The sequence below is a fragment of the Zootoca vivipara genome, chromosome 6 (assembly GCF_965207765.1).
Source record: "Zootoca vivipara chromosome 6, rZooViv2.hap1.1, whole genome shotgun sequence".
In the NCBI taxonomy this organism is placed as follows: domain Eukaryota; kingdom Metazoa; phylum Chordata; class Lepidosauria; order Squamata; family Lacertidae; genus Zootoca; species Zootoca vivipara.
In genome coordinates this window covers 5,238,452-5,263,345 of record NC_142589.1, presented here as the reverse complement: position 1 = coordinate 5,263,345, position 24,894 = coordinate 5,238,452, and the positions used below count along the sequence as shown (strand labels likewise).

General features: G+C 47.2%; 1 protein-coding gene across 1 annotated transcript in view; it reads left to right on the top strand.

Moving 5' to 3' along the window:
* The window catches only part of CDS2 (CDP-diacylglycerol synthase 2), a 41,109-nt gene extending 17,209 nt beyond the window's left edge, over positions 1-23,900 (top strand). The window contains exons 3-13 of the mRNA XM_035119052.3: positions 4,758-4,854; positions 5,717-5,814; positions 7,053-7,192; positions 7,437-7,495; positions 9,567-9,649; positions 11,647-11,734; positions 14,529-14,597; positions 15,627-15,779; positions 17,571-17,690; positions 18,347-18,450; positions 19,340-23,900. Of these exons, the coding sequence (XP_034974943.2) occupies positions 4,758-4,854; positions 5,717-5,814; positions 7,053-7,192; positions 7,437-7,495; positions 9,567-9,649; positions 11,647-11,734; positions 14,529-14,597; positions 15,627-15,779; positions 17,571-17,690; positions 18,347-18,450; positions 19,340-19,469 (1,141 nt within the window). The 3' untranslated portion in view covers positions 19,470-23,900. The remainder of the gene's footprint in view (positions 1-4,757; positions 4,855-5,716; positions 5,815-7,052; positions 7,193-7,436; positions 7,496-9,566; positions 9,650-11,646; positions 11,735-14,528; positions 14,598-15,626; positions 15,780-17,570; positions 17,691-18,346; positions 18,451-19,339) is intronic.
* The last annotated feature ends 994 nt before the right edge of the window (positions 23,901-24,894 follow it).

Below are 24,894 nucleotides of genomic sequence, written 5' to 3'. Positions count from 1 at the left end.
TCCAAAGTGTAAGTGCTGCCACACTAAAAGATTAAAGTTCTTACAAATGCGGAACAGGCATCATGGGGCACCTGTGAGACTGAAGTGGTCAAGTGGAGTAGTGATCTCACAAGCATTTCTCCCTCCCCCAGGTGGACCTGAAAGGGTGCTTTATCTAATAGTTATGGTGTCATAGCTCTGCCGAGGAGCAGGAGCCAAAATGGCAGGGGCCTGTATGCAACCAGGACTCCCCACCCCACCAACCTCCCCAATCCTACAGATTTGCCACCATCATGTGTTATGAGAGGCTGGGCCCCCCACAAACAGCACAGGCATATAGGAAGCTGCCTTGTACAGAGACAGGCCATTGGTCCATCTTGCTGAGTATTGTCTACACTGACTGGCAGCAGCTCTCCAGGGTTTCCAGCAGCCATCTCTTCCAACCCTGCCTGGAGATGCAACTGGGGGTTGACCAGGGGCCTTCTGTTTGCAAGGCAGATGCTGTGCCACTGAGCTCTGGCCCTTCCCCAACAAATACTGCTTGGTGCCCAGTCCCATCAAGGCTGGCCCAAGAGGTTATGGTGGCACCTCTCTGCCCACCCCCTGCCCCGTCTACTAATGAGCAAATAATAAATTAACGAATTCCTATGCCCCACAAATAACCCAGAGGTGCATTTTAAATAAAAGGACACATTCTACTCATGTAAAAACACGCTGGACCATCTGCGGGCTGGATTGAGAAGGCGATTGGGCCGGATCTGGCCCCCGGGCCTACCAATGTGTTAGACAAATGCCCTCCCATGAAGAGGCATTTTCCAATTCCCCCCAGCACTGTCCAGCTCTGGCTGCCTTGACCAGCCTGGAAAGACCACTGGCAATGTACACATCATGGCCCTTGTGGTCTCTTCCAACTCTATGATTCTATAAGGTTGTTTTCTGCTGCTCCAGAGAAGCGGACACGGAGCAATGGATTCAAGCTACAAGAAAGAAGATTCCACCTAAACATTAGGAAGAACTTCCTGACAGTAAGAGCTGTTTGGCAGTGGAATTTGCTACCAAGGAGTGTGGTGGAGTCTCCTCCTTTAAGCAGAGGCTTGACAGGCATATGTCAAGAATGCTTTGATGGTGTTTCCTGCTTGGCAGGGGGTTGGACTGGATGGCCCTTGTGATCTCTTCCAACTCTATGATTCTATGATTCCAAGGATGCTGTCCACCTTCTTTGGCTTTCTTCATTAGAACAGCCTGCTTTGAGGGGGTGGGGGTGGGGGTGGGAACGGACTCCAGGTGCCAGAAATATGATTTGTTGCAGGCATGACACATTTTTTTGGCTGGGTGCTTCCTCAGGGACACCACAGGGTGATGTAGTGGTTAGAGTCTGTCTAGGGCCTGAGAGACCAGGGTTCAAATCCCCACTGAGCCCTGAAGGTTACTGGGTGATCTTGGGCCTCTCACTGCCTCGCAGGGTCGTCGTTGGGATTAAATGGAGAAGAGGAGAACCACTTACGCCACCTCGAGCTCCTTGGAGGAGAGGCGGGGTAAAAATGCAATAAAGAAATACAGTGGTACCTCTACTTAAGAATTTAATGCGTTCCGAACGCACATTTGTAAGTCGAAAAAAATTGTACGTTGAATCCCATAGGAATGCATTGGGAGAAATAATTCGTAAGTCGAAGCAACCCTATCTAAAAATTCGTAAGTAGAATAAAATCCTATCTAAACCGCATCCAAGATGGCGGACGGAGCTCCATTCGTAAGTACAGTAGAAACATTCGTAAGTAGAGTTATTCGTAAGTAGAGGTACCACTGTAATGCATAGGAAGGAGTATAAATAGCTAAAGCTGGACCATTAGGTCCAGTCGCAGACGACTCTGGGGTTGCGGCGCTCATCTCGCTTTATTGGCCGAGGGAGCGGGCGTACAGCTTCCAGGTCAAGTGGCCAGCATGACTAAGCCGCTTCTGGCGAACCAGAGCAGCACACAAAAACGCTGTTTACCTTCCCACCAGAGCGGTACCTATTTATCTACTTACACTTTGACGTGCTTTTGAACTGCTAGGTTGGACCGAGCAACGGGAGCTCACCCCGTCGCAGGGATTCGAACCGCCGACCTTCTGATCAGCAAGCCCTAGGCTTTGTGGTTTAGACCACAGCGCCACCCGCTTCCCAGGAAGGGGTATAGTGAGCACAAAACGCAATGAAGTATAATGCTACTTTTTCATCATCTCATTCCAAAGGAATGCCACGCAAAAATTATGAAATTTCTCCTATATATGGTAAAAGTCACTAAAGGAACTAAAAAATGTCTAGAACTAAATAAAGAAAAATACAAATCAAATAAAAAAGAGGACACCTTAAAAAAGAAGAGGTTTTTTGGGGTGGGAGGTGACTGTCAGTGGTACTATTTATTCTCTATCTGCTATCGTTGGCTACTGGCCACAATGGCTGTGCTCTGTCCCCACAGTCAGAGGCAGCAAGGCTTCTGAATATCAGTTACTGGAAAGCGCAGGACAGGAGGGGGCTGCTCTTGTGCCTGGATTCCTCCTTGGGGGTTTCCGTTTGGGGCACCTGTGAGGACAGCATGCTGAGCAAGGTGGGCCACTGGCCTGATCCAGGAGACTCGCCTTATGTTCTTACGTTACGCTGCTCTCAGGTTGTGTTTCAGTCTTGCGTCTGTTGCTGGTATGTGTGTGTGTGTATGTGTTTCACAACGGCGTCTTCTGCAGGCCTCTGTTTCTCTGGCAGGGTCTGGAGCGTGACCTTCTGCCAAGAGACCCCGAGGGAGAATGGTGTGTGTGTGTGTGTGTGTGTGTGTGTGTGTGTGTGTGTGTGTGTCTGTGTTCTCTCAGGAAGCAGCCTGGTGCCAGAAATAGCAGTTGCCTTTCGCCCTTGCTAGGAATGTGCCAAAACTTTGAAAGCCATCAGGGAGCGGATCTTCCGATTCTGGGAAGAGTAAATTTCCACAGCGGGGCCTCTGTTTCTTCCCCTGCAAGCTCTCTCATAGACTCAAACAGGGCGGATTTGATTCAAATCAAATCAATTTAAATCAGTAGTCAGTAAGAGTTGATTTAATCACTAGTCAGTAAGACTTGATTGATTTATTACGGTTCTTGACCAGCACACATAAATATGCAATACATAAAACAATAAAGGAAAAACAGTAATAATCTAAAAATAGGCAATAAATATAGGTTTTAACAATTGTTTAAAAGAAAACTGATTTAATCAGTAAGACTTGATTTAATCACTAGTCAGTAAGACTTGGTTTAAATCATTTTTGACAGAAAGGTTCAACCTTGCTGGTATCCTCTTAATATTTACAATCAGGTGAAGGTTTCATTTTTGGAATAATAAATTTTCAGAGTAGTTTTTACAGTTATATCAAAAATTACTGCTTTGGTTATACTATCAGAAATACATAGACAGATAATTATTAAATTATCTATCTATCTATCTATATATATACAGTCGTACCTCGGGTTACGAACACCTCGGTTTGCGAACAGTTCGGGTTACGAACTGCGCAAACCCGGAAGTGTTTTCGCCGCACGCGCGTGCGCAAAAGCAGCGCACGCGGTCTGCGCATGCGCAAAATGGCACTTTGCGCTGCGTTCGGGTTTCAAACTTTTCGGGTTACTGTATATGTAGAAGGTCCATATTTGTTAGGCCGTGACGTTCTCCGAAACCGCTTGCCCGATCGCGTTCAAATTTGGCCACAGCGTCACATGGGGATATCCGAGTGTTTCCATGTGCTTAGATTCCTCACATCTCACACCTGTGCCACGAAAACCAGGTAAAACCCACTGGTTTGAAACCCTGAACTCAGAGAGCCAGGGAAGCTGGGAAATAGAAGGCAGAAGAGGTTGCAACACAGTGCCCTCTAGTGGCTGCTACACTGGTACCACAGCTAGAAAACCTTGGCCCTCTATCAGAGGCTACACTGGTACCATGGGCGTACCCAGGGGGGCAGCTGCCCCCCTCCAGAAGCCAAAAAAATTACCTCCCTTCCTTCTCTCTCTTCCCTCCCTCCCTCCTTCCTTCTCTCTCTCTTCCCCTCTCTTGCCCCCCCCCTAGTTTGGATCCTGGGTACGCCCCTGACTGGTACTGCAGCTACTAGGCCAAATGGAGACTCGCCTTTACAGACTAGGCCGAATGGAGGTGGGGACTCGCCTGGGTGTGGGTTTGGGGCAGGAGGGGACAGGGTAGGTCATGGATCGGGACAGGGTGGGGGGAATCACAGGCATGAGCCACAGCAACGCGTGGCCTGGCCAGCTAGTTGTTTATATATGGCCAACTTTTCTGCTGTACTTTATTGGAAGGAGAAAAACAATCATTTCCTTAATAACAATTTAAACAATTTAGTTAACTAAAACAATAACGTTATAGCATATGTATCCATGTTTGTTAACTGATGTGGTTAAGCGATTTTTAAAAAACAAACAAACAAAAAACTAGACTGAGTTTTAGCACAGATGAAAAACTTTAAACAAATCCTTATTTCCTGGTGAATAGCCTTTGGACTAGAATGTAACTTAAGTAGAAAACCATCTTTAGAAAGATTTTTCCTCCAGAAGCATTTTATTTTAAAAATCTGAGTTAAATAAGTAAATAAAATCTGGTTACCGCATTTTATTTTATTTTTGAAAAAAACATTGGTTTTTATCCACCCTGGACTCAAACACTTGTTGAGTTGGAGAGGTCCCAATCTAGTACCACCCCCTGCAGTGCAGGAGTCACAGCTAAGGAATCCCTGATCTCTTTTGATGCTTTCCTTCCTCTGCAGATGGAAGAACTGGTGGGTGAGAGGCATCCTGACTCTGGCGATGATCGTCTTTTTCTTCATCATCATCTACCTGGGACCAATGGTCTTGATGATGATCGTAAGTCTTTGTGGTCTTTCTGGTCTTTTCCCGATGGAGGCCTGGGGGTTCGGGAATGGCTTCAATCTTGCCGGAAGGCAGGGCTGGATTCCACCTCCTCACGAGTTTAAAAGGCCATGGGGAAAGAGGAATGCTTTTGCCTGATGCCTCAAATTATGTACTGAGGGCTCCAGGCAAGCCTCCCTGGGGAGATAATTCCACAAGCAGAGAGCCATCCATTGAGCATAGCTGCCAAGTCTCCTGTATTCCCCGGGAAACCCCCGTTTTCCCAGCTGTTCCCAGCTGAAAAAACGGGTTTTTTTTGTTTCCCCCCGGTTTATTCTGGCACGGCGGCCATTTTGGAACTGGACGGAACATGCTCAGAAGCGACTTTTGGTGCTGCTCTGCCCAGTTCCAAAATGGCTGCAGGGCGACTTCTGGTGCGGCGGCCATTTTGGAACTGGGCAGAGCAGCATCAAAAGTCGCTTCTGAGCATGCTCCGCCCAGTTCCAAAATGGCTGCAGCGCTACTTCCGGCCTGCTACTTCCGCTCCGATCCCTTATTTTTCCGGCAGGAACTTGGCAGGAATGGCATGGGATATAAATGTAATATATAAATACAAAAAAAATATGCAAGAATGCTTCTTGTTCTCTTGAAGTGACCTGTAAATTTATTAGAACTCGTGCCCCCTTGCTGTCTGTCTGTCTGCAAAAGCATATTTAGGGGAGCATGACTGGTTTGGTTGCACTGGGTGCAGAGCCTCAAGGGCGCCACAACTATGATGTAAAATAGAAGATGTATGTGAGTGCCAAATGTTGGTGTCGTAGGAAATTTGAGACCCCAAAGTCCACCGCTGCTGTCTGTCTGTGTCTGTCTCTCTCAGGTGATGTGTGTGCAGATCAAGTGCTTCCAAGAGATCATCACCATCGGTTACAACGTTTATCACTCCTATGAGCTGCCCTGGTTCAGAACCCTAAGTTGGTAAGTGGAATCAGAGTTTGAGCTACCTGAGTAAGCTCTTGAAGTCTGCTTTCCCTTTTCCATGAGGATATCTCTATGCAGCTCTGTTCTTCTAACCAGCTCAAGGCGGCGGCTGTTGTTAACCTTTTCCTTTATAACTGTTAATTTATGACTGTTACCCAACAGCGCAGGGCAGTACATCATACCATGTAGAAAGCAAACAATAAGAAAAAGGAACCAATATAAATCAAGGCTCCTGTGTTCCCGAAGCTTTAATGGATGGTAAATGTTGAGCATCTAATTCTGAAACACAGGAAATAAAACCCCACCAGATGGCATAAAAGCCTTCTGGACCCTCTATCCCCCCAGAGACACAGAGTTTATGTCTTATCTTTTTCTCACTGGCCAAAGTCTGTAAGTTATTATGCCACAAAGCTAAATGCAGATTTTTCAGGCGTTTCCATTGCTGGACTACTGAAATCCTGGCTGCAGTCCACCAGCTGGTGCTGCAAACGTGGGTGGGCCGCCCCCAAGCAACTCACTTTTGTCCACCTGCTGTCACTCCCTTCCCTAGCCATTGATTTCTCTCTCAACCATTCTCTGAGTGTCTCATTCCAACGGCTGGTGAGAATTCCATGTCTAGCTGGGCTCTCAGCTGCCTTTACCTCAAGTCTGGAGGTTGGCTGAGCCATGTGGTTCTTGACCTGTGTCTCCCCCTAAAAAAGCTCAACAACTCAGCTCAATCCTCCCCCCCCCAAAAAAATGCTCCACAGCTATGGGCAATGACAATGGGTAGATCACTGCCAGTTTTATTATACAGTGGTACCTCGACTTACGAATGCTTCAACTTCCAAAGGTTTCGACTTACGAAGTCCGCAAACCCGGAAGTATTTTCGGCGCGCGTGCGTTCTGCGCATGCGCAGAAGCGGGGGGCACGGTATGCGCAAATCGCACTTTGCGCATGCGCAAAATGGACGCTTCGACTTACGAAGGATTCGACATCCAAAGAGCGCCGCGGAACGGATCGCCTTCGTAAGTCGAGGTACCACTGTACTTGGAGTAGATCGCAGTCGCTAGAGAGTTGGACGTGCCTGACCTAGACAACTTTCTGGTGTTTTCCAGCACCAGGATTCGATCTGTAGCTTGATCAGCTCATTCAACCGGGTGAAGAAGAATTTCCAAATTTGGTTGAAGTATTTCTCATGAAAGGAGCCTTAGGAACCTCTATGAAAAAGACAACGTACTGTATATTCTTTTAGGTACTTCCTGCTCTGTGTGAACTACTTCTTTTATGGGGAAACCGTGACGGATTATTTCTTCACTTTGGTCCAGAGGGAGGAGCCCTTGAGGATCCTTAGCAAATATCACCGCTTCATTTCCTTTGCCCTCTACTTAACAGGTAAGTGGGACTCTGCTCTCCCATTCAGGACAATGGCACTTGAAGGGGCTTCTTCAAGGATTCCTGGAGCCAGGCGGCAATATGGAGACACGGCGTCCTTTTCTCATTGGGCGCCATGTTTTGATAGAAGCAGAGTCTAGTCCAGTCGCCCACTTGGTCTGAAGCCAGCCCTGTGATTGGCCAGGATGTACTGAAGGGGGGGGGACATCAGGTTCTCATTTAATTATTTTATCTGTTTCTGCAGGCTTCTGCATGTTTGTTCTGAGCCTCGTCAAAAAGCATTATCGACTCCAATTCTACATGGTAAGAGAGATTTTCTCTTTTCAGAGTTAATAGCTTGTGAAGGGGGAGAGAGAGAGAGAGAGAGAGATAAGGAACAGACTGTTCTTATCTTGCCTTTGACTGGCCTTCCCCATCCAGATGCCCTCCAGATGTTTTGACTACAACTCCCATCAGCCCCTACCAACGTGGCCATTGGAGGGTACCAGCTTGAAGAAGGCCTTTTTCTTTTTTTGGTATTCCTTAAAACACTTTACGTATTTTCTTTGGTGTGTGAACAACGGATTGAAGAATGGGGAGGCCCACAACTCCTGCCAGTCTTAAAAGTTTATTTTGCAATTGCCTAAATCTTTTTAAACACCTGAAAACATATGTTAATAAACAAACGGATTAAGTATGAATTCATTACACATGAGTTTCCAGGTGAACTCAGGCTTGGAGCTGACCACCCCGGGGCTGGATTACTGCAATGTGTTCTACGTTGGGCTTCCCTTGAGTTTGGTTTGAAAGCTCCAAGGGATGCAGAATGCAGTGGCCAGGCTGCTGATCGCAGCTTCTGGCCAATAACATGCAGGACCCTGGTTGAAGCATCTGCGCTGGCTGCCCATCTACTACTGAACCAGGTTTACACTCCTTGTATTAAGCTACAAAGCCCATAACAACGTAGGCCCAGAGTACCTCAGGAACCCCCTGAACCCTCATATCCCAGCTTGATCACCAAGATCATCGCTGGTCATTCCCCGAGTTGGTGAGGCTCATTTGACAACAGCAAGGAACTGAGCCTTTAGTGTCACAGGCCTAGTCCTGTGGAACCCTCTGCCACTAGAGATACAGCAGGTTCCTCCTGTGCCAACTTTTGAACGCCCGCAGAAAACTTTTCTATTCTGCCAGGCCTTTGTAGGCCATTAAAGAATAAATCATTCTGCAATGGGTTAATTGGTGTCTGTTTTAAACATTTAAATGTTTTTTTATTAAACAGTTTTGTGTTTTTATTGCTGTACAGTGGCACCTCGGTTTAAGAAGAGTCCGGTTTAAGAACAATTTGGTTTACAAAATCCGCAAAACCGGGAATAGTGTCTTGGTTTGAGAACTTTACCTCGGTCTAAGAACGGAATCCAAACAGTGGAAGGGCACCGGCGGCGGGAGGCCTCATTAGGGAAAACACGCTTCAGTTTAAGAACGGTTTTGGTTTAAGAACGGACTTCCGGAACAGATTGAGTTTGTAAACCGAGGTACCACTGTAAACTATTTTGATTTTTTTTTAATGCCATAGAGGCACAAACATGTTTTTATAAATAGATTAATAATACACAATGTACAAGGTTGTGAAAGGGCAGCAAAGGTTCCCACTTCTGTAAGCTATTACTGTGGCTTTGGCAAGGCCAGCCCTTCAGCACCACCAGCTGCCACAACCCCTGAGCAAAACCAAAGGCTCAGGCCATTGCTGTGAGCAGCTGTGGCAGCTAAAGGGGGGACTCTCCCTGGGCCTCTGCTGGAGAGGAAGGAGCTATGGAGTGCTTTGCCCATGTCTCAAGTTGCGTGGGAGGATTCAGTGGACAGAGCCAATGTTGCTCCGGGGGGTGCCCGCCCCCCCCCCTCGATGTTGCTGGGCTCCAACTCCCATCATCCCTGGGGATGATGCTGGCTGGGGAGGATGGGGGGGGGGGAGGTCCAACGAGATCTCTAGACCTCGCCTTTGCCCAGTTCAAAATGAGGCCTCTCTCAACAGCCGAATTGCTGATCAGAACCCCGAGGATGCAGATATATCCGGATCTGGTCTGCATGGGAGAATGAATGGTGGGTGGACCTTTGGTTTTTTTGTTTTGTTTGCAAGAAAGAAAGCATGGACAGTGGGCCTCCTGGGAAGCGATGATCGGTTTTGGAAGGGGCTCCCCCTTGATTCCAGACTAGAGACAAGCTGCCGTGTGTGTGTGTGGTCTTTTTTGCTAATGCTGTGCCTATCGTTGTGGTACGTGGGGTGGCAAATTCCCTGATGTTTTCTCTCTTTCTCTAATCAGCATTTTGGTGTGTGTTCTTGAGAAATGTTGTTTTTTGCCCCCTGCAAACTGGATTGCATGCTGTTCTTTCTTTCCAGTTTGGCTGGACCCATGTGACTTTGCTAATAGTTGTTACCCAGTCCCACCTCATCATTCACAACCTGTTTGAAGGAATGATCTGGTGAGTTGGTGCTGCTTACTGACTTTCTGCTGTGCTGCCTTGAAGGACAAAGAACATAGCATGGGGACAGGCCTCCTGCATGGGGCTTCACTAGTAGGAGCAGGAATCAGTGGGCCGCTGGCTCATGCCCCCTCTGCCCACTGCTCCACCTGCCTTGGGGCAACTGTTTTGGGTTGGCATGGTGAGATCTGGGGGGAGTTTTCCTGGCATTAACCAGGCAAAAAGGAGGAATCCCAGTCTGCTTTTCTGTGCATGCATGTGCTCTTTCTAAATATTGAGGCAGCCACTTAGTGGGCCTTGCACAGGAACTGCTCTCTGCTCAGCAAAAAAAGCAGGTACGCTTCGGGCATTTTCCTGCATGAGGCTTAAAGTTCAGCTCTTGCTTCAATCTGATTTGTAAGGCCAGCATAAGACCAGTTCTGAATTAGTAGCGCACGAGAGGCCCAGAGGCGACTTAAGCTTCTTGTCTGAAAATGCCCTTGCAACCTGAATTGTGTGGTCTCCATTTCTGTCCTCATCCAGGACAGGCTGCCTACTCCGTTCCCTAACAAATTGCAAGCTTGGTGGCCTAAATGAAACCACCAGCAGTTTGAAAAACTGCAAGACCCTCTTGGAGCCCACTGTCTACTCCAACTCAGTCCAGCTAGGAGAGGCCCAAATGACAATGAGTGCCATCACCTAATGTGAGACCTGGTCCATGTGTCCCATCTTTTCCCCAGGTCATCTTCTGGGATAATTCAGCCTGGCAGGAATCCCCACCCCAAATCCATCCATTGGCTAACCTGTCCTAACGGCTATCTCAGAGTGAAACACTCACAGTTGGAGGGAGATCACTCTCATTATGCCAGGTGCCATAAAAATGAATAACCATTCAAACCATGCCAGCATGAAATGATAACACATCAAGGTTCCCACAACCAGTGTCTTTTCAGCTGGCTCTCACTTTTGCATAAATTGTAATTTCATTTGTCCAGAGGATAAGGATGCCTTTGGCACTTACCAAGGGAGCCATCTGTAACATGGCTATCAAAATACATTTAGCGTAGCTTGTCAATCAGCATAGGAAATGCAGCCACTGGCAGGATTATCTGTTTGTTGTTGTTGTTTTTGCAGATCAAACCAATATTCACACCCTTTAAGTGAAAACATAGCAACTAAAGGCCAAACTAGGCATGATATTCAGAAATGCCAACCTTTAAAAAATGCATCAACAAGGGGGTTGGGAAGGCAAGCTAATAAATATTGGGATTGCAGCAAACATGGAGGGAGAATTTAAGAATACCCTCCCTGCAGTACCGGTAGTCCTGGAGAAAACTTTTCCTCAAAAACTAGTATTTGCAGGGGTTGGGGAGAATCCCTCTGGACACTAGTGGGAAATTTCCTTTCAGGGCAAATAGAAGCTTTCAGCTGTAGCTTTTAGCATCATGTATAGTTAGTCCCTTGATGATAATGATAACCATCCAAATATTTCTCGGAACCATGATGTGAATTTCATCACAGAATGCAGAGACGTGTTTAGCACAGAAAAGCAAAATCTAGCTTTGGCAGCTAATATCTTTGAAAACAACCGCGAGGAGGGGTGTGAAAATCCATACACTTGAATGATACTTGTGGTTTCTGAAAGCCGAAATATCTGCTTAGCAGGGTGTAAATTCTCATTTAAACTGAGGTTCGAGAGAAGCTCTGGGCCCTTAATTTGCACCAGGAGTTCTTTCTATAAAATGAAATTATGAAAGCACTATTAGGAGTGGGAGTTTTGCTGATTGAAATGGCGCCTGCTGGTTCAAATGAACGCATCCATCCACCCGTCAGGGGACAGGCTTCCAGAGTGCCATTTCTAAATTAGCAGCTAGAACTCCCTGCTGGCAAGAAGATCTCTAGGTCTGAGCCACAGCTGTGGGCTGCTGCCCCTTGCTGTTGTCAAGTGTGCTTCTCTCCAATCCAGGCAGGTCCTTTGAGTGGTTTATCGAGGTCTTTTTCCCTTCCCCGCTATCTAGGTTTATCGTCCCAATTTCCTGCGTCATCTGCAACGACATCATGGCCTACATGTTTGGCTTCTTCTTTGGACGCACTCCGCTGATTAAGGTTGGTTCTGGTCCCGAGATGGATGGACAACTCTTGGGAAAAGCTGTTCTTGGAAAAAGCTGGGTTTGAATGCCCTTCCAGGGAGGCACCTCCTCGGTTGCATCCAGGCTGATAGTGCTGTGTGAGAGGGTGGAGTGTGTTTGGCAGGTGCACTAGAGCACAGGAATGTAGAGAGCTGCGTTATACTGCATCAGACCATTGGTCCATCTAGCTCACTATTGTTTGCACTGGCTGGCAGCAGCTCTCCAGGGGTTTCAGGCAGCAGACTCTCCCATCCCTACCTGGAGATGGAGCCCGGGTCCTTCTGTCTGCAAGGCAGATGTGCCACTGAGCTATGGCCCTTCCTCAATGCTTATACAGCGAGGGGGAGGGAAGTATTTGATTCCCTACTAAATTTCAATTCCCTACTAAATTTCAACTAAATTTCCCTACTAAATTTTAAGCATCAAGAATTGATGCTTTTGAATTATGGTGTTGGAGGAGACTCTTGAGAGTCCCATGGACTGCAAGAAGATCAAACCTATCAATTCTTAAGGAAATCAGCCCTGAGTGCTCCCTGGAAGGGCAGATCGTGAAGCTGAGGCTCCAATACTTTGGCCACCTCATGAGAAGAGAAGACTCCATGGAAAAGACCCTGATGTTGGGAAAGATTGAGGGCACTAGGAGAAGGGGACGACAGAGGACGAGATGGTTGGACAGTGTTCTCGAAGCTACGAACATGAGTTTGACCAAACTGCGGGAGGCAGTGGAAGACAGGAGTGCCTGGCGTGCAATGGTCCATGGGGTCACGAAGAGTCGGACACAACTAAACGACTAAACAACAACAACTAAATTTGCCCATTTGCCCTCTAACAAAAAAATGACCAGTCCATAATTTTAATGGTAGGTTTATTGTAGCTGTGAGAGACAGAATAACAACAGGAAAACCCCCAGAAACCCAGAAGACAAAAGTCAGAGATTGATGTGCATTATAATGAGTGAAATAAGCATTTGATCCCCTATCAACCAGGCAGATGTCAGTCTACCTGGTATCCTCACTGCATGTAACGAGCTGAGATTAGAAGCACCTGCTGTAAGGGAGAGGTCTTACCTGTAATCCCAGCTCGTTACAGTACCTGTACAAAAGACACCTGTCGACAGAAGCAATCCATCCAGCAGATTCCAAAGTAGCCACCATGACCAAGAGCAAAGAGCTGTCCAAGGATGTCAGGGACAAGATTGTAGACCTGCACAAGGCTGGACTGGGCTTCAAGACTATTGCCAAGCTTGGTGAGAAGGTGACAACAGTTGGTGCAATAATTCGCAAATGGAAGAAAAACGAAATAACTCAACCTCCCTCGGTCTGGGGCTCCATGCAAGATCTCATCTCGTGGAGGGAGTTGCAATGATCAGGAGAACGGTGATGAAGCAGCCCAGAACTACACGGGGGGAACTTGTCAATGATCTCAGGGCAGCTGGGACCATAGTCACCATGAAAACAGTTGGTAACACACTACGCCATGAAGGACTGAGATCTTGCAGAGCCCGCAAGGTCCCCTTGCTAAAGACAGCACATGTACAGGCCGGTCTGCAGTTTGCCAATGCACATCTGAATGACCCAGAGGAGAACTGAGTGAAAGTGTTGTGGTCAGATGAGACCAAAATCAAGCTCTTTGGCATCAACTCAACTTGCCGTGTTTGGAGGAGGAGGAATGCTGCCTATGACCCCAAGAACACCATCTCCACTGTCAAATATGGAGGGGGACATATATTATGCTTTCGGGGTGTTTTTCTGCTAAGGGGACAGAACACCTTCACCGCATCGAAGGGACGATGGAAGGGACCATGTATCATCAAATCTTGGGTGAGCACCTCCTTCCCTCAGCCAGGGCATTGAAAATGGGTCGAGGATGGGTATTCCAGCATGACAATGACCCAAAACACATGGCCAAGGCAGCAAACAAGTGGCCAGTGTGGTGTAGTGGTTAAGAGACTCGTAATCTGGGGAACCGGGTTTGTGTCTCTGCTCCTCCACATGCAGCTGCTGGGTGACCTTGGTCTAGTCACACTTCTCTGAAGTCTCTCAGCCTCACTCACCTCACAGAGTGTTTGTTGTGGGGGAGGAAGGAAAAGGAGATTGTTAGCCACTTTGAGACTCCTTCGGGTAGGGATAAAGCGGGATATCAAATCCAAACTCTTCTTCTTCTTCTTCTTCTTCTTCTTCTTCTTCTTCTTCTTCTTCTTCTTCTTCTTCTTCTTCTTCTTCTTCTTCTTCTTCTTCTAGAAGAAGCACATTAAGTTTCTGGAGTGGCCTAGCCAGTCTCCAGACCTTAATCCCATCGAAAATCTGTGGAGGAAGCTGAAGGTTTGAGTGCTTACACATCAGCCTCGAAATCTCACTGACTTGGAGAGATGTTTGCAAACCTGGTGGCCCCCTACAAGAAACGCCTGACCTCTGTAATTGCCAACGAGGGTTTTGCCACCAAGTACTAAGTCATCTTTTGCAAAGGGATCAAATACTTATTTCCCTCATTATAATGCAAATCCACCTCTGACTTTTGTCTTCTGGGTTTCTGGGGTTTTTTCCTGTTGTGATTCTGTCTCTCACAGCTGCAATAAACCTACCATTAAAATTATGGACAGGTCATTTTTTCATCAGAGGGCAAACGGGCAAATTTAGCAGGGGATCAAATACTCCCCCCCCTCACTGTAACTTAGTTTTGGGACTTCTGTCCCGTCCGATGTGTTCATGGAGTCTCTGTTGTTTTCTGCAGCTCTTACCTTTTAACGTTCTTGCCTCTTCCTGTATCTGCAGCTCTCCCCAAAGAAGACCTGGGAAGGCTTTATCGGAGGGTTCTTTGCCACTGTGGTGTTCGGCCTGCTAGTAAGTTGCTTCTTTCCTTTTTGGTTAAGAACAAAAGTTGTGTTGGGCCTTGGAGCAAGAGGCTGTGTTACCCGTAAAGCGACCTGATGGAGATAGATGGTGGAAGTCTGGGACCTGTTGAGGGCGAGGGGCCTGCCCCACAGAGCACCATCAGCCCACCAAGGAAGTTCTCTGAATGGTAGCCTCCTTTTGTGAATTTACAATAATCACCTGAGGTCCTTCTCCGTATGCTCCCACCATGGGAGGTCTGGGGGGCGGCAACAACATGAGAGCGGGCTTTTATAGTGGCAACTCCTCATTTCTGGACTGCTCTCCCCATGGGGGTGCTACTGGCGCCAGGCAAAAAGTTTCCTCTTCGACCTGGCCTTCGCCTTTTAACTATCTATTGCCTATTTGGCTGGGTAGGATGTTTAAATGTAGGTGGTGGTTGTTTTGCTTCAGATATTGTAGGCCACTTGGAGTTGCTGTGGGGGGGGGGGGGAAAGAGAGAGCGACAATTTTGATAATAATTCAGTTCAGGAATCCAGAACTGAAACATCAAGTAGCTATCCAATACAACAATAATATTTGGGCTCAGAGCCTGAAAGAAATGTAGGCAAAGCATGAGAATAATTCACACATTTCTGTCATGTCTGGTTCCCAAGGCTCCTAGCCATCCAACTGGTCCACTTAAAATAAATATCTGAAGGGCTGGTCCATGGAAGACGGAGCAAGCTTGTTTTCTACTGCTCCAGAGGGTAGGTCCTGAACCAGTGGATTCAAGTGACAAGAAAGGAGATTCTAAATAACCTTTAAGAATATTCTGCTGGGAAGAGTGATTTGGCAATGGAACAGACTTCATTGGTTGCTGGTGGACTCACCTTCACTGGAAGTTTTCAAACAGAGGTTTCTCTAGCTCTGATTCCTGCTTGCAGGGGCTTGGACTAGATGGCCCTTGAGAGCACCTTCCAACTCTGCTGTGATTCATATCAGAGTCCCTTGGCAGTGACTCACCTTTTGCCTCTTCCGTTTCCCTCTCTGCCAACCCAGCTGTCGTATGTGATGTCTGGATACAGATGTTTCGTGTGCCCCGTGGAGTTTAACAACGACAGCAACAGCTTCACTGTGGACTGTGAGCCCCCCGAGCTCTTCCAGCTGCACGAATACAACATCCCCTTGGTGCTTCAGTCTGTCATCGGCTGGGTAGGCAATCCGGGTCAGAGCGTTCAGGTTTGGAAAACTTCTGAGAACATAAGAGCTTGCTGGATCAGGCCAAAGGCCCAGCCAGTCCAGCATCTTGTTCTCATGGTGGCCAACCAGATACCTATAAGCCAGGATTTGAGCACAAGGACACTCTCCCCTCCTGTGTTTTCCAGCAACTGGTATTCATAAGCATTGCTGGTTCCAGCATCCTAGCCTAGTAGTCATTGATAGCCCTCTTGTCCATGAATCTGTCTAACTCTCTTTTAAAGCCATCTAGGTTAGTAGTCAACACTGCCACTTGTGGGAGAGAGTTCCATAGTTGATAACTATGTGCTGGTGCGTGATTTCTTATTATCTTTAATTCATTTATATCCCACTTTTTTTCTCCAGGGAGCTCAAGGCGGTTCTCCCTCTCATTAAATTCCGCACAACAACCCTCTGAGGTAGGACAGGCTGAGAGGCAGTGACTGGGCCCCCTGAGGTTTATGGACAAGTGGGGATTTGAACCCTGGTCGACAAGGTCCTAGTCCAACCACCTAACCATTGTGCCACACTGTTTTACTAAAGCAGGTGTGTGCGATGATTGACAGTTAACCAGCTTATACGTTCAGCAGAATCAAGCACGGCTTTCCTCGGACTGTACCAGGGCAAGCGAGGGATGGTCTGAATCTACCCTACAAATGCGAGCTCTTTCATTGAGAAAATGAGGACGTTTGAGAGAAATGTTCTGCCTCTGCGTTTTGCTACTTGTGGACGTTGTGGGAAGGGGAGGTCTGGGGGGGGGGAGGATTTGTGGGGAGCACATATATATATACAGTAGTGCTTCCTCCCCCTACACAATTGCAGTCCAAAAATGGTACGGGCCAGAAAAGAAGAACAACCCTCCTGAACTTGTGGACACCCAAGGAAGCTGAATGTTGGGTGATTCAGGACAGATGAAGGAAAATGTTTCTTCACGCATCGTTAAACTAGGGAACCCCCTTCCACAGGAGGCACTGATGCCGGATGTAAGGGGAAGAGAATATAGGGATCCTCCTCCCCTCATCAGGAGCAGCTCCTCCACTAGCAGCAGTGCCAGCGAGGATGGGGAGGAGTCCAGTGAGGAAGGGGAAAGAGAGGTCCAGGGCTCTGGCAACACAGAAGAGCCCCTGCTACACGTGAGGGAGGAAGAGAGCGAGGGGGAAAGGGGGGAGAAGGAAAACATGGAGCGTAGACCCTTTTTTCCCCCGGTTCCGGAATTACGCAGGAGAAGGAGGGGAAGGAGATTTGCCGTCCCGAGACTCTTATGCTGGAAGAAGTCTAGGGGCGGTCCATTGCCGGATTCTGCATCGGACTGAGCAGACATGTTCTACACACCAGTTTCACTGTAAATAGACTGCACTAAATAAAACTGTCTAAAGACAAGAATGCGGAGCGTCGTTACTCTAGAGTAGTCGCAACAACCCCCTGACACCAACCAACTTGGGTAGCTTTCAAAGAGGACTGGGCAAATTCATGGAGGAGAGGGCTCTGCTCATGCTTCTGAAGGCCTGTTGCTGGATATCGCAGGAGGAGGAGAGTGCTGTTGTGCTTGAATCCTGCATCCGGAGTAACTGGTTGATGAGAAGAACAGGATGCTGGACTAGATAGGCCATTGGCCCGATTCAGCAGGCTATCCTTATGTTCTTAAAGTCAGTCGTAAGGCTGCAAGTATAATAGGCAGGGTTTGCAGAGCCGTTTTCCAGTTCGCCTCTGCTGGCGTGGCAGAGCTTCTTGAAATGACAATGACCCCCCCCCCTCTCCTTTTTCTAGAAAACAGTTCGGATGTACCCCTTCCAGATCCACAGCATTGCACTCTCTACTTTCGCCTCTCTCATCGGTCCCTTCGGAGGGTTTTTTGCCAGCGGATTTAAAAGAGCTTTCAAGATCAAGGTATGGCACAACTGGAAAGAGCATGGTCAAGATGGCAGGTCTATCGAACCCACATCAGTTCTAATAAAACATTTCCTGGAATATATTTGTATTTCTCTGTATCCTGCCTTTTCCCCAGACACAAATTAAAACAACACAGATAAAATACAAAAAAAGCTAAAAACATGTAAAGTATTATTTTTAAAGTAATTAAAACTCTAATGGGATAGTTATTTAGATATTATATTATACCCCACTTTTATTATCTAGACTTTGAAATGTCTTGCAGTGATAAAAATGTACAGTTTACAAAACTTTAAATAGTTTTTACTGTACTGTATATGTCAATTTACAGGTTTTGTTTTTTAAAAAAAATCAAATGTTTATATAAAATATAGAAGCTTTATTTCAAAAACAGAAATCCTTCTCCTTAATGTCTGGGTAAGTAAACAAGAAGTGAAACAATTTAGATTCCATAACTTCCAGTGGGGTGTGAACAGACTGAGTGAGGACTCTTTGTTTGGTAAGGGGCTAATGGGGGTGGAAATTAGTGATGATCTTTTCCTCTTCCCTGTTTCCTCGTGTCAGTGTCAAGAGGGCAGGTGGGTTTGGATCAGGAATCCCCTCCACCTGCCAGGGCATATACAAACTCTACTTTCCCCCTCTCGATTGTGCAGGACTTTGCCAACACCATCCCAGGGCATGGAGGCATCATGGATCGGTTCGACTGCCAGTACTTGATGGCCACCTTTGTGAATGTCTACATTGCAAGCTTTATCAGGTGAGATGATGGTTTGGTTTGCTTGCGGATCGCACCATCAATCCTTGGGTTCTCTTTTTCCTGAAAGTATATGTTTATCGGCTTTTGAAAACGCAGCTGTAAAAAGGCAAAGAGATGTACAGATCATTAAAAGGAGAACAAAACACAGCTCTGACTGAACAGAGTACAGAAGTTGTTTACAACATCATCGATATTAGGAAATTAATGTGGAGTGGTGGGTGAGAGTGAAATCAGAACAGAAGCCATTAGGAAGAGAATTAATTGGTTGGGGAAGGGAGCAGTCAGAAACAGGTCTAGGCTAGGCAAAAGAAATATCCATCAGGAGGAAGGCAAATACCCCTCCAGAGCTATGCATGAGTCATTGGAGGTTTATATAATACGCTATTATTGCTTATGAAAGTTACAAATGACTATATCAAAAGGGTCTTGTTTAGCCAAACCTCAGTTGACTCTGGGACGGCGAATCAAATATTCTGACAGTGCAATTTCCCCACACCACCTCTAATAATCCTTGTGTTCTCAGTTCAGAGTTTAGGAGGGTGGAGAGAATGTGAGGCTGGGATCAAAGGGATCCCTCGCTCAGCATCAAAGGAGAGCCTGACGGTGGCATTGAAAGGAAGACTCGCCTTAGCCATTAATCCTAGTAACAAAACTAAACAAGGCGTGGGTCTACAGCAGGGTTTTCCAATCCTGGGCATCCAGCTGTTTATGGACTACAACTCCCATCATCCCTAGCTAGCAGTACCAGTGGTCAGGGATGATGGGAGTTGTAGTCCAGCTGGCGACCCAAGTATAGGAAACCCTGGTCTTTGGGAAGCCTCCCTTTCCAAACGTTCCCAGCCTGGTGAGGTGAGGTGATTGCCTTATTCTTTTTTTTTTCTCACTCCAGGGGTCCTAATCCGAGCAAGCTGATCCAGCAGCTGCTAACTCTGCGACCGGATCAGCAGGTGAACATCTTCAACACGCTAAAGGCCCACCTGGTGGACAAGGGCATGTTGGCTGGCTCTGAGGACGCATAGGCGCCTGTGCTGTCAGGATGGAACTGAGCACGGGCAAGCCCCCCCTCACCCCCCAGAGGAAACCCTCTCCCAGCTTGCCTGATTTAGGACAGTAACCAAGCCTCATGTCTCACACTTCCTTTTCCGTATAAAAGGTTTGCATTTGTGCATTTTTTTTAAAAAGAAATGTATCTATATCTCTGTGGCGGTGGTTTTGAGCAAACAGAGGGCAGCTTTTAGCTGGGAAGGAACCGTGGCGCGGAAGGAGACGCTCAGCTGATGGTTTCGGAAGGTGGTTTTACCCCTCAGATCTGCCCGGTGGTTTTTCTTATTCCCAGATGTGTATAGAAAGTCGTGCAAGGCTCGTTCTACTCTCAGAGCAGCGGCGTTTTTGTAGCGGGGAGAGGGAAGAGACAGGAAAGAGTGCCAAATAGCGTGGGTTAAAAAAAGAAAGAAGGCAGGCATGTTGAATCAAAATTACCTGGATTATGCACCCCTGTTCCACCATCCTGGCTTCCTTATCCATGAGATGGATCCGGTGCTGCGTATTGCATTTGGCAAATGCCCAGGTTCCTAAGTGCAGTGAAGTGAGCAGCTTTCCCCAATCTGCGTCCCTGTTCACCACACAGACATCCGGCAATGTGGTGGTGCAGAGACCCATCCTTAGTGCCAAGTGTATAATGTTGAGTGGGTTTTCATAGGGGTGGGTTGGAGATCTCGCCCTCCCCCCGGCCAGCCAAGAAAACTGGGATCCAGGGGCACTTTGCTCACAGAAGCAGCTCGAGAGCCAAGAAGACTCAAGGACAGCTATGCTGAATGTCCCTAAATGGCGCTTCTGCAAGGGGGTGGGGGCAAGGCCTGCCATCCTGCCCTGGAAACAGCTGCCCTTGTCTCGCTTCCATGCAGGGGAAATCCCTGCCAGCAGGAGAAGCCGCTTCCTCTTGTAACCCAGTTTCCTGCGCAGAAATGGATGCATGTTGCTGCCTGTCCTTGTGACGTTGCCCTATTTCTTGCGTTGCTGGCAGAAAAGGATGCAAAGTTCACCTGCTACTGTGCGGTTCTTGATAAGCAGAGAAGATCAGAGCATTTATCTTCATGTTCCCGAAGCAGAGCAAACCATTTGCCACAGAAAAATTTGGAAGACCATGAAGGCAAATGCATTTTTTTGTTTGTTTAGGTTTTATTTCACAAATCCTACTGAACTTTTTTGGGGGGTGTTTTTTTTTCCCTTTTTCTTTTTTTAAGCCTTCCTTCATTTTGGAGGAAGAGCACCTGAATAGATGGATATGGAAGCAGGACATTTGGCCTCCTGGGAACTTAAAGGGGTTGTAAAGGAGCGGAGGCTGGCCTGGGTGCCCAGCCATTGCAGTGCCCAGCTCATGCAGCTGTTTGAGTCCCTGCTGTTGTGAGGCTCCTGTTTATCTTCTGTCCCCTCAAACACTCCCACTGGAGTCCCCGTTCCCAAGGCAGTGGTCCCACTTTCAGTTGCAGAAGGGGACTCATATGACTGAAAGCTCGTGCTTACAAAGGCATTATCAGGACTCAGAAAGCGAGAGGGTGAGAATAAAGATTCTGTTAGCTTTCCATATGAACGCACGTGGGTGTGTTTTGGGGTTTATTTGTTTTGGGGTTTTTTTGGAAGGAGGAAATTTCAACCACGTTGAGCCCCCCCACCACAGCCTGAAGTGGTCCAGCCTTGATTCAGATTGATGTATGCTTTGAGATCTGGGCCTGAGTCACTGAGCAGCTGCTAGCTTAGGTACGATGCCTGATCTCTTTACGTGATTCCACTTCAGGGTCCCCTTCGCCACCTGTGCTGTCACTTCCTCTCTGACAGAAGAGAGTGCGTGAGGAGCCCTTTGCGCTAGGCTGATTAGCTTTTTTTTTTTTAAAAAAAAAAAAAGGTGTATTTTTTGAAAGCTGCTCATTTATACTGTTTTGCTGCCTCTTCTGGTATATTCCCTGATCCCATCTGCCCCAAACGCTCTTGGATTCAGAGTCCAGGCATCTGAAACCACATAGTGGGAGAAGCTTATTGAGTTGAGGGGGGTTGCAGGGAAAGATTTTTTGCCCCCCTCTTCCCGTTCCTCTGCTGTCAAGACACACACACCCCTCCCCAAAGGAAACAGTATTTTTTCCTGACCTAACAATCGCCTTTTAACCGCAGCTGACCCCTAAATTGAACATGCCTGCCATTTTGATGGGAAGTTTTGGGTTTTGATACCTAAAAAAGGGTGTGTGTGTGTGTGTGTGTTTGAACTTACTCAGTGTTTTGACCTTGGGGGAAGCAGGACAGAAGCAGAATGGGTATGTGGGGCAACGAGTGGCCATGCAACGGTAATTAATTAATAAAGAAAATTGGGGGAGGGGGCTCAAGGGGGGGTCCCTGTTTCATTGAAATGTCACTGACATGCCCTGATTCCAGCTAAATTCAGTTGTTTGGTTGGTGGCCACAATTCCTTGCATCCTGCCTACCAAAGGGAACTGGAAATGAACAGTTTATCCTAGACTCCACACACACACACACACACACACACACACACACACACACACACCTGCAGCAGCCAACAACACTTCTAATATATAAGGCCCGTTGTGTGCACTCTGGATAGTTGCGCACTGTTCTGGGATTGCTTCTCATGTCAGTGCATTTCAGGTACTGGGTGGGTTCAGTGTCCCAGCAGTCCACACATTCTTGCAAGATTCAGTCTTGGGTATAAGTCAAACAAAGTGTTGGTGTTTCTGTTGCAAAGGCACCACAGTTGCACCCCTGAGAACTGGCACTCATTTAAAGTTACCCAGAATAGGAAGGATTCACATCCTGGTTTTAGTCATTAGATGACAACATTATGGACAACTTTAAGTTCGATACCTTTTTTTTTTAATTTAATGGCTTATTAGTTTTCTCTTTGGGGGAGTTTAAAGACGGCCGTGACCCATCCATATTAGAAAAGGGCTGCTCAGGGATACAGAGCATCAACACAGAAACAGCCGGTTCCTCCAAGGGGCTGAGGTGTAAGTGAGAGAGAGTCTCTCCTGCCCAAAGGGAAGCCTGTGGGTCTTAGTTCAGTTGCACACAGGTAGCAAAGGTATGGGGAGCAGCAGGTAACAAAAGGCAGTTTGGTATGCAGTGGAGTTGCGGTAGGGGTAGTTAGCGGTGCGGGTGTATTTGCTGGTGAAAACCCCGAGTTGGCCTGGAGTTGAGCAGGATTAGTTTGGGGTGCTGTAGCTGTTACTAAGAGGAGTGTGTGCTCCATATGCTAGGCCTAGTCCGGCCAAAGTGTGTCCTTTTCCATGGTTGGCTGGCCTGATTGCCTGGCACACAGCGCGCACGCACCAGTAAGCCAGGTGGAGCTGGAGGTGTGTTGCGCGTCACACCTGAGCCAGGTGACCTTGGCCCACCTCCCCACAATCCCAGTGGTAGCTGGGCCAGCATCAAGGGAGTCCTTGCACACCTCTCACGGGATGGGGAAGGTGGATCCAGAGGGGTTGTGTGAGGAAGCTGGATATCACAGGGGTTGGAGCTGGGTCCAAGTCCGGATTCTGCATTCTTTGGGGCTAAAGAGAGACACTGACACAAAGCAGTGTCTCTGGAGTGGAAGACAGGCACTCACTTGCGAGGCGGTTGTGATGATTTGAGTGGAGATTTGGAAGGCTGGCTATGTGGAGTTGGGGACAGAAGAACTGGGGAACACGGGTCAACTCACCCCCCCCCCCATTTAAAAGACCCTTTGCTTAACGGGTACTGGTTGCTTAGCAGAAGTATGAGATTTAACGTTTCAGGAGCTCTAAGGCTGACGTCCTCCTAACTCCCCTCTGTTATTTCAAAGAGGGGGTCCCAGGGCATATCTTTTGGGATGTTCTGCCACATGTATCTGAGGGGGACTCCTTGCCCCGCTTGCTAGCATGGGCTCCCAGAAGGAAGTGCTTCTACATTCCTTAACTGCCTCTAGACTTGCCAAGTATCAAATCAGACTCTTAGCCATCCCTTTCCAACCTTTCTCAGCCCCCCCCCAATTCTTTCTGGTAACAGCTCTGTATGTTTGGAGGGGTAGCTTAGGTTGACAGAAAAGTCCCGCATTCACAATATCTAAAGCTGGCAATACAACCTTTGTGCTCATCGGCATGTCTGTATCAATGAGAACTTGTGAGCCCCTTTAATGTCCCTGTGACATCTTCCTCCACTCACAGACCCCACTCCCACCCCTGTTTTCCTTCTTCTGATGGGGATGTGCTTATCCCCTCCACAAATCCTCTGCTTTATTTCTCTGTGCTTTTGTCTTTTACAGGAGGAATGTTGGTGGTTGGTTTCTTTGGGGTTTTTTTTGCAGACACTTGTAGGCTTGCCTCTTTTTGGTTCATTTGACTGTCAGAATGTGAAATATTATATAAAGGTATTTTATCCTATTTATATACGGTAATATTGTTAAATAAAAATGTATCTAAACTGTTTGTGTGTGTGTGCGTGCAGTTTTTTAGGCCAAGCAGAAGGGTTTGTTTTATTCTATTTTTTGTTTTAAATTTTTATTTGCATTTTCAAAAACAGGAACAGAGAGCATATTTAACCCCCTCCCCTTCCCTCCCCTTCTCCCTGTCCCACTTACAACTTTAAGGGGGATGCTACCCCCCGCTGTCCCCCAGTAGCTCCATTTGAGCGACTTTCCATGCTCGCTACAGGAATTGGAAGTCCCATATTGATCTTATTAATGGTGCATTCATTCTCTCCCCCCCCCATTCAATATGTTTCAAAGCTTGAAATGCTGATCATTAAAAAAAAAAGGACCCAAGAGGAATTAAGCTTCTCTTAATGATAAATAGAATGAATCCTAAATCTTGAGCCAGCTCCTCTGGTTACCCCCAAGAAAAATTATCACACCCAAAACATAATTCTTGGTCTTGTTGTGCATTATAAAAATTGCCTCAGACACAAATGCAACTACCAGGAAATACAGCTGCAATTACACTGCTTCCACAATATACCCTGAAGCTAAGAAAACCAGACTCGTCAGATTGCTCATTACCTGATCAATAAGCATTGCACAAGTCCAGTAAACCACAAGTTGTAATGCAGATAAGGTGTCGTCTTCAAATAACACCTTTTATGAAGCGTTTTCAAATACGAAGTTTTCCAGATGTAAACCTAGTCCAATCTGGGGTTGAACTAGATGACCCTCGGGACCCCAACTCTACGATTCTATGATTCCATAAGTGCTTCTTTCTTAGAATTACTGAATTGGAGATCCCAGTTTTGGGATCCAACACTGCTTCCTCTGTGATCTGTGCTTTTAATGGTAGTGCTCTGCCTTCCTCCTGGAGCACATCCTGCTTAAGGTGCCTTGGACCATTATCATAGCGGTGGGCTAGGAAGGGCTGGTGGGGAAGATGGTGTGTCGCACAAACTGAGCTCTCTCCCCCCCCCTCACTTCACACCTCCCCAGAAGTTTTA